Genomic DNA, 10,069 nt, shown 5'->3' on the forward strand with positions numbered 1-10,069 from the left:
AATTAGTTATTCCCTCTTCTTCCTCTCTCTCTCTCTCTCTCTTGCGTGATTAAGCTAACTAACAATTTTCTTTCCCGCAAAGATTCTACACAATCCTCGTGAGAGCTTGCATCATCCATTGAATTAGAGCAACTGTCTTGGTGTGACGAGCGCGAGAGAACGACGATAACAAACGACTACAATGGAACTCGAGAGCCTAGCTCGAGCTCGACGAATAAACAACTGTCCAAACACGTTAAGATAGGGTTTCCTTTAACATTGAATTTGAAATAAGTAATCAAAACCAACTTACCTTGATAAAGTCTTATATTGTTCGATGGTGTCTATTTTTTGTAACAATAATTGTTTAAGCACATTCTTAATTTTGGGCTAAGTAATAAAAACCTACTTGACTAGCCTTATATTGTTCCATGGTGCTTATTTTTTGTAGAAAAAATGAGAAGAGAACACAAACCTTTTATAGTATTGTGCATGCTTTGGTTTGCATCAATCAATCATGTGATGTCTCAAAAAAATGCAACAACAATTAGAATAAAATGTTTATCAATAAATGCTCTACATACTTCAACTACGCCACGCCAACTTTGTAGTGGCCTCAAGAAACACATTAACTTCTATGTACACTAGAAACTAAAGACACATCTACCCAAGTAATCTGGTTTTTTCTTAGAGATTATACACTATTTAGTGATAAACAACCAGGTAGGGTTCACCCCCAAGTTCAGATTTAGAAAGGCACGGACTGACACTAGGCTAGTCATTTTTATGCATGCAAATATGACTTCTTTTTTTGGGTTTGTTGGATATTTGAAAGTACACCCATTCACACACTAGATGCCATCGCTTGTTGTAGAGGGGGAGATTTGAACCCATCACCTCCTTGGGACGCTCAAACTCCTTCCTTACCACTACATTAACACGACCATTCACACACTAGATGCCATCGCTTGCAAAGGACCCATCACCTCCTTGGGACTCTCAAACTCCTTCCTTACCACTACACTAACAGGCAATTGGCAAGATGATTACTTTAGTGTTACGAAAATTCTTGAAAATTATGGGCTGTTGACCTTCGACCCATAAGTGACCTTACGCAATGTAAAAGACCGAAAACAGAATGATGGCACATACAAACTGAAAGAGCCCATACTTTCCAGTGATCAGTCACACTTGCTCTTTTAAAAGGGAGACACATACAAAGCTGTATAAAAACTCCCTGCACATGATAGAAGAAAGGCCAACCAAAACTTTTCAATCTACACAAGATGTACAGTGTCCCCTGCCACCATGACTCTATTTGCTGTGTGCAATCTCTGCATCAAACAATAGAAATAATAAGGTCAATACAACCAGAATAACACCCTTGAAATGGGCAAAACCCAACTGAGACAATGAATCTAGCATTACTTTTCCAATCATACAACAATACTACATGAACAGAACTACCTACATGCTTTGAAAAATAACTTTTTTGTTGAGTGATGTGTTTATAAAGTGAAAGGCAGCTTGACATTCTAAGCCATCTTTGAAAGAAGTCTAGCTAGAAGCAATTAAGAGACCTGTAACAGCCAGTTAAGCTCTTGTTGAGTGAAGGGATTGGAGTTCCCAGCGTTCACAACAGCTGCAACGCCAGTCAAGGAGATTTGCTCAAGCCGATTGGTCATCATGTGCTGGCTAAAGGCAGCATTAAACCTCTCCTCCCTGCAGAACAGAAACACCATACAAAAGCACAAGGAAGCACCCAATGGGACCCCAAACTAAAGCTAGGACCAAGTGAAGCAGATTATTTACCCTCAAATGGAGCCAAGGACCTAAGTTATGCGAGTACTGCAATGGAATATAGGGCTTTGTTACTCTCGGAAGGGATAAAGTTCATGGCCTCTATACCTCTCTGCAGAAACAGCAACAACAGCCTGGACCGAGCTCTCTGAAGGGAGAGCATCACCTTCAACATCACCACCATCACCAGAAGCTCTTCTCCTGCCTGGAGAAACCACATCACTCCTGCGCCTCTGCCTCCTTGAAGTCTGCCTGTAAACTCCAAAGATCAATATGCTTTCAGACCACCATTGCACAGCTCACTCCTTGACAAAATGTGACTGCCAACATGTAAACTAACCTGTCTTGCCCAGCTGCTGCTCCACTTTCATCAGGATTGTCACCATCCCCTCCAACCTCTCCACCATCACCTTCAGCGTGACGTTTTCTTTCTAGCTCTCTTTCCCTCTCATGTTCCCTTTGCTCCATTTCTGTCAGCTCCTTATGATACACCGCAAAGTTCAGAACTTTCAGAGCTGCATCCACATCTGCTTTCAGAACCTGTAACCTACCAAAAGCTTACTCAGACACAGCCAGGCAAACTCTTCACAGTATCGGTCAATACGGCCATCCTTGATGTTCCTTGATGTGGAGAAGCTTCTCTCACACACTCCTACCTGGTTTCTTAGTTTCAACTTGGCATGTGCAGTCGAAAGACGAATGATAGTTTCCAAGGTTCGGGCAGTAATTGGAAGGGTTCCTCCACCAGCCTGCATTAAAAGACCAATTCAGTTCACAACATGTTAGAATCTTTTCACGATTGCTGTTTGTAGTTACCGAATCCCTTCAAGCATAATCAAACCATACAAAACTTGACGATTAGGACCTTATTGTCTGCACTTGCATTCCGCATTTCGGCATAGGCTGATGCAATCTGCTCTGAAGCCTGAAGGTGACATCCAAGAATACAAGCAAGAACTTAGGTCACAAAAACATAGACTAAGATCACTGTTCACAATAGATGGGATGACAATTTCAACTGACCTCATCTGAAAGCACTGGTTGATGCCTGCTCTTTGCATAATGGATGTACTTCTTTAAAAATTTGATGGTTAATGTCTCACGTTTACCTTGCCTGACCCTCCTTTCTCCATGCAATAAGCGGTTGTATTTCACAAAGATAGCTGTTGCTATCTCTGCTTCCTCATCCTCGACATTTCTGGAGGCCCCGTCCATAATCAATAATCCTAACAAAACCAAAGTTACCTCAGAATCATATTAGCAGTAAGCATACCCTAAGAATGTGAAATTTAATAATGAGAAAAAATAACGCTCTAGCATACCTCCACTTTCAGCTGGGGAGCGATACCTGTGCATGCGCAATACATGCTCAGATATTTGCCTATCAATATCAGCATCCATTTGATCAAGCACAATAAAGAGCAAATCAAATCGAGACAGCAAGGAATCTGGCAGACCAATGTTCTTTGTGGGGGTGAGAGACCGATCATACTGGACCAGCCAAAACAGGTCAACATTAATCAACTGTAATGCCTATAGCCATGCATCCAAAGATGCTTGAATAATTACAATACTTTGAATGTTTAATCAATACTGCCATAGCATCATAAGTTTAAGAGCTTACAGTGCCATAAATAGGATTTGCAGCAGCAACAACGCTGCAGCGAGCATTCAGAGATGCATGTATCCCAGCCTTAGCTATCGTAACTGTCTGCTGCTCCATTACCTCATGAATAGCCACTCTGTCTAGGTCATTCATCTTATCAAACTCATCAATGCATACTACTCCTCTATCAGCTAACACCATAGCTCCGGCTTCTAAGCGTCTCTCTCCTGCATACCACTTTCAAAATTCATAAACCATCCCCAAATCCAGTTTTCGAACTGCAAACCTCAGTAAGTTAAGTATCGAACCTGTCTCTTGGTCTGTAGTCACTGCTGCTGTGAGGCCCACCCCAGAAGATCCGCGCCCTGTGGTAGAGATTGCAAGAGGAGCAATGTTCATGATAGCCCTCAAGAGTTGAGACTTCGCCACAGATGGATCACCCACCATCATCATGTTAATGTCTCTGCAAAAAAAAATTTGTGATCCCTTACTCCACCCTTGGAACTAGGCTGAAGAATACACTACACTGTAATAATGCAATGCATTTACCCTCTGATATGTGCTCCATTCTTAAGGTTCTTCTCCACACCACCAAGCAGCTGCAAGACAACTGCCTTCTTTATCCACGAATGCCCACATATTGATGGTGCCAATGACTCCCCCAACAAATCAAAAGCGTCCTGTCTGTTCCCAATCTTCTTGATGTTTTTGATGTCTTCATTGGTAAAAACAGGTGTGTTGATCTCCTTATTCAACTGAGCAATGTTATTTGCAACAATGATAGTCCTGAAATCAATAATCCCAATTATGGCTAATCTCATATGCAGCTGCGGAGCACCTGCACCAGTCATGCTACTTACAACTTGCAAGACTTTGTACCTGAAAACACCATTCACGCTTCCTTTAGTTTTTCCAGCAACAGCTTTGTAAATGCCCACAACAGCTATACGATCTCCTGGCTTGCAAATATCCACCAAATCGTCTTCAACAATCACGTCGATGGACCGGGGAAGCTGACCAGGGGCAGAATTTTCTGGCATCTCTTGAATCGAAATGGTCTGATGGTCTCTGTATTTGCATAGGCCAAACTCTGTGACCAACAGGTTCCCCATGTCATCCTGTTGCGTACGAAAAATGTGATTTTTCAGCAAACGCAATTAAGACAATAGCATTGTCCTAAAAGTAAGGGAAACACCCTAAAGCTTTAACTTACTCTAGTAGGGTAGACAGACCCTGTTGGAAGGCCTGTATTTGAAGTGATATCACGGTACTCTCTATATGTAAAATCACCAGTACTGGGACAAAAATGCACACTTTTCACCACCTTGGGCCTGACAAGGGAGCCTGAAAAGAAAGGGACAACATAAGTAACAAGGTAAGGAAACATGCTCATTGTTTCTCTTGATAATGTAAAAATTGATGTGTAGAACAGTTAGGCTATTGTGGTCAAAGCACAGAAGAATTGAGAAAGCGTGACAGCAAGACGAGTGCTCACATTTAGTGACGATGCCTTCCACACACACTAAGCTGCCAATGAATGGAGACAGAAGCTCTCTAGGAGATACTTTGTGGAAACCAAACTGGCCTTCGAACCCGACCTGCACCTCCTCTCCTTCCTGAAGATATTTCGGATCTATACTTCTCGTGACTTCATCAAGGGCATCAGCAAAGGGCTGCATGTACTCACTTGGGAGGCGAATCACCCTACAGAAGCATTATGTTTAGAACAAAACTCTGTGTGTGTGTGCGCGCGCGTGTGTGCAAGCATGCATGTAAACTCATGCGCAACTCCCTAAAACATGCGACAGCATACATTTATCTGAGTAAATGTACATGTGTCTGCGGGTAGAAACCTGCGAGTGAGATCATGGCTGAAATTTCGAAGATCAGTTAGATCAACTAGGAGGCGATGCCGTCCCTGGGCAATCATGCTCCTGATCTTATCCATGTAGACACCTTGGCCGATCTGACACAAAAATAAATAACACATCCAGCATATTTCAGCTCTAGTTACGTCTGTCTAAGTCAGGTGAGAAATAGAAGTGAAACAGTACTCTGAGCATTTCCATCCATGTTATGTCTTAAGAGAACGTTAGATTGAAGCTGGTGTGCAAGTGATCAAACAGAACCAACTTAGAAAAGTATCAGCATATCAGATTGCAGATCACATGATTTTGCAAGAAAACTAGGGTTTCCAAAGCTGGTCCAAGACACATCAACATACAAGCTTTGCAGAAGTTCAGGAAAATGCTTAAAGATTAACCAGATCTGATTGAGCAAACGGCAACATTTCAGCACGCACATGTATGTAATGTGTGGCGTGTGTCACATCAAGCAAAAGTATGCGTAGTCATCAAAGGGAAGCATTACCCCAACATGTACAGCATGCATTACCAGTATGGGGTGCATTACCCCAACATGCATGTAAGGCAAGCATTAACTCGGCATGTACAGCAGCACACATTATACCTTTCATGTACGGCATGTGCTACTCCATCATGTAGAGCATGTGTTACTTCAACATGTATGACATGCATCACTCCAACATGTACGGCATGCATCACCACAACATTTACTGCATACATCACCCCATCAGGACGCATTATCCCGTCATGTACAGCATGTGTTACCCCAACATGAAGAGCATGTGCTACTCCAACATGAAGAGCATGTATTCTCTGCGTGCCCCTCTCCTCTCCCACTGCCCTCCCTGCAGCTTAGCTGCCCCCACTTTCCTGCTGCGCACCCCCCCCAGCTAAGCATGTCCCCACCTCTGCTGCCCTCACTTCCTTCCTGCCTCTGCTGCCCCATCTTCCCTGCTGCCCCTGCTTTCCTCTGCTGCCCGTGCTGCCTGGCCTACTCTTCTGCCCCCGCCATCTTCGCTGCCCTTTCCTTCCCTTCCTGCTTTCCCCTCCGCCTCCCTCCTCTTCGCTACACTTTCCTCCGCCTTGCTCAAGGACAGATCACTCTTAAACAGGTTTCAAGTTGGCCTTTTTCTCCAATTAGCATCATGGCTAATCAACCCCCTCCGGCCAGCAAACCATCCAGTTTTCACAAGACGAGCTTGCAACCCTCTTCGCCGAAATTGAGAAAGACTCCAAGATGACACTCATTGGAAAAATCTTTGGCTCTCACCCCTCCCGTATCCAAGCCTATGATCTGGGTACTAGCGGCGTTGCCTTCCGACTCCACACTCCATTTTAAAGATGTAAAGCTACTTGAGAAAGGATTCTTCCGAGTAGACTTTGACGCAGAGGAGGCAACCTCGTAAGTGCTCAAGGGCAGTCCCTTCCCTTTGGGCCCAAGGAAGATTTTCTTTCTAGCCTACACCAACTACTTTTCAACCCTGTCGAAGAAGAACGGAACCATTACGTATTACACTCAGATTCCCTGGTCTTCCTCATGCTTATTGGCCATTGTTGGAGGCCTTTGGGGCAGCCTTTGGACTGGTCCTACAAGTGCCCACCATCCCAGCTTTTCCCACTTCTGCAGCCTAGGTAGTCAGTGCCTGAGCTGATGCTGTTCCCAAGGCTATGGTGTTGGCTCGTGACAATGACCCCTTTGAGGATCTGGTGCTGCTTCCAGGACCTAATGGTCCCTTGAAACAACGTATGGAGACGTCAAGCAGGCTGACGAGTGCCGGGTCTGTCACCAAATGGGCCATTTTCTGCAAGATTGCCCTAAGACTAGGGGTCGTAGGAGGCAGCGCAAACGGACTCCCCAAGAGACACACCCTAATGCTTTGCCTCGGCCAACCTTTTGCCAAGAGTGGCGGGTCATCTCTCATGGCTGCCCTCCAAGTGGAGACACAGGGGCACAAGATGAGGCCCTTCCCTAAGACAATGTACACAGTGATGAGGTATTGGGTCAGAGTGATGAGTCTACAGAGTCATCCTCACAAAAGGATGTTGCATCAGGGCAGAATGACTATGCTGAGTCCTCCTTGCTTGGGATGGACAATATGCAGGATGCACTTGGTATGGATGCACAAGACACGTTGCCATTTTATGAGGCCTCCAGGATGTGCAGCAGGATATATACCACGATGTCCTGCAGGGCACCCATCCATTGCGCATATATGCAAAGACTGCAAAAACCAAGACTAAGTCAACATGTTGACATTGGACTTTGCTCCAAGGATTACCCCCTTCTACAGCATTATGAGAGGTGGGTCGAGACTCCAACCAAGTAGTTACTGAGGTCAAGCACCTTGTTGAGGATCAGCTCCACCCACCATTACAAGTGGACCTATGGATGTGCTGCTTGCAATAGCACAAATTGGATATGTCTCAGTGTGGTTAAACTAGTAAGATCCTTTCTTTTAGACACACTTTTTGGTCCTATGCACGAGGGACCAAAGGTGGGGTGTGCATTGCAACGTTTGTCAACATCACTTTTGCCTCGTGTTATTGGCCATGGTGTTATCATACATGCTAGAGTATAGTGGATTATGGTTACGCAAGAGGGACAGAAGGTGGGTATCCTGAATATCTATGCGCATAATGTACGAGGAGAGAGGGTGGCCCTCTAGGGCACCATCACAGAATTGCTATCCTTGGTTGATCATTGGATTACTAGAGGAAACTTCAACATGGTTAAGCAGCCATTGGACAAAAAGAGCGGCCATGAGGGTAGAACACACCACTTGGAGAGAGCCTCCTGGGAGAGATTTATACTCTCCTTCTATGGTAGGGATTGCTAGACAAAGGATGATTTCCAAAGGAGGCCTACTCTTTATCTTACTCATGGCATAACCGTAGAAGCGGGGATGGATGCATCTTTGCACAGTTGGATAGATTTTATGTGGATGACCGAGGCCTGGATCGAGGAGGCTCTATTGCCATCTTGTCATGTACTACCAAATCAGATCACTACCCACTTGTCTTGTGCATCAAGGAACTTGGGAGGCAGAAGGGTGTACCCCATACTCGCATCCCAGACACTCTATCAGGATGCAGAGACCTCCCTGGGGATTAGATAGATTTGGAGGGTTTGTGATGATCCTGATCGCAAGGAATGATTACAGACTCTTGGAGTCTCTAGTTAAATGATGGGTGTCCTATCGAATACTTGTACTGGGACCCGATGAGTGGGAGTGCAGGGATGCTTTTAACCCCATGAAAAGCATCCCCTTCTTCGGTTACGCCGCATTGGGAGGTTTGTGGGATCACCCTTGACATTCAAGGAGCTTTTTGGTGGAGGTTGTGGCATTTGTACAAGGAAATAAAGATTTCCTCTTTTATTTGACTTTCTCTACATGGTGGTTGCTGCCACCAACCAATGGAGATCAATCATTGGCGCTCGCCCAGCTTGTCCGAGATGTGTAGGAGCTTCAGAGACAGTCTACCATTGCTTATGGGAGTGCAAGGAGGCACATAGGATTGGGATTGCAATAGCATACCTTTTTGGAAAGATAAGGAGAGATGCCTACACTTGTTTTGGTGCTTTTGTATGGTTGACACGATTGGGCCCACAAATTAGGTTTGAAAGAAACGATAGAGATATGGTCATGTGGATTACCTAGGGAGTGGGTCAGTGGTGCAGTTTTCAAGGCATGCCAGAGTCAAGCTACGTACTCCAACACAAAGTTTGGACATTACATGGGAGATCCTTGCTAGCATCACAACCTGGCAAATCTAGAAGGCTAGATGCACTGATGAGGCCATGGAGATTACTTTGGTTTATGATACACAATGCATTTGCAAGATCCAGTGTGATACTATCCACACGCTCATGGCCACTTGGGCCAAGATTTTGGGATCTTCGAGGGCGAGGGCCGCAAGGAGAATATGTCACCAATTCATGAGAGAATCGGATCATGGTATCAGATTGGTTGAGATTTCTCCCTTAAATCTCCCTTCTTGTAAATTTTTTCCGTAAGTAATAGAATTTTTTGGAAAAGAAAACAAAAAACAAAAAAAACAAAAAAAACAAAAAAAAAACAAAAACATGTATGATATGAGTTACCCCAACATTTACGGCATACATCAGCGCAACATGTCTTACATACATTCCATCAGGAAAATCACAGGGGGGGTGGAATTCAAAAGGTCGCATAGCAAAAGAGTTCATAGATGGACAGCAAAGGAATTTGGGGGAAGAAATCGTATTGCTGCTACCAGGGCAGAGGCTCTGTGCAGAAAAGAGTTGCAGAAGAAAGAAGCTACTTACGTCTTGATCGAGGAAGTCCATGAAGGTGCGCTTGTGAGCGAGGTGAGCCTCCTGGTTGATGTCCATGATGGCCCAAGCTGCTGCTGCTGCTGCTTCTTCCCCCTTCTGCTACGGAAAGAAAGATGAAAAGAGAAGAGGTGCACAAGGTGCAGGCCCACACATGCGAGCGCACAAATTGATAAACGCGGGAAAGAATGAACCTTTGGCGGGAAACCTTGTCACGTAAGCTCTCAGTTCACACGAGAATGGTCAGACGTGCAGCAGTGTCCGGGAGGTATTCGTTTGCAATGTGTCCGAGGGCGAAACAGTGTAAAACGTTAATCTCGAATAACAAAAATGCTACTTTATAATTTTTTTTGAAATTTGAATAGTGGGGTAAGAGCCGTGTCCCTCGAGTGTTAATGGGAGGAGGAGAAGGTCCCCTATGAGCGTTTGGAGAGACAAGTAGAAGATCCCATGAATTCCATTGGTGGAGCAAGAGATTTGACGGGCAGATGGCAGTGTTGGGTAGTG

General features: G+C 44.7%; 1 protein-coding gene across 1 annotated transcript; it reads right to left on the reverse strand.

Moving 5' to 3' along the window:
* Positions 1–1,016: 1,016 nt before the first annotated feature.
* LOC147603356 (DNA replication licensing factor MCM3 homolog 2-like) lies at positions 1,017–9,752 on the reverse strand. Its single transcript, XM_086796611.1, has 16 exons — positions 9,557–9,752; positions 5,239–5,351; positions 4,881–5,089; positions 4,599–4,729; positions 4,265–4,503; positions 3,935–4,171; positions 3,694–3,848; positions 3,404–3,612; positions 3,102–3,270; positions 2,803–3,005; positions 2,645–2,704; positions 2,436–2,528; positions 2,120–2,319; positions 1,888–2,031; positions 1,560–1,701; positions 1,017–1,313 (listed from the first exon to the last, which is right to left on the reverse strand). The coding sequence occupies exons 1-16, from the start codon at positions 9,620–9,622 to the stop codon at positions 1,257–1,259; spliced, it is 2,427 nt and encodes an 808-aa protein (XP_086652737.1). The 5' UTR covers positions 9,623–9,752; the 3' UTR covers positions 1,017–1,256.
* Positions 9,753–10,069: the final 317 nt, after the last annotated feature.

This window comes from Cibotium barometz, chromosome 64 (assembly GCF_041138505.1).
Source record: "Cibotium barometz isolate CiBa-2024 chromosome 64, ASM4113850v1, whole genome shotgun sequence".
Classification (NCBI taxonomy): Eukaryota; Viridiplantae; Streptophyta; class Polypodiopsida; order Cyatheales; family Cibotiaceae; genus Cibotium; species Cibotium barometz.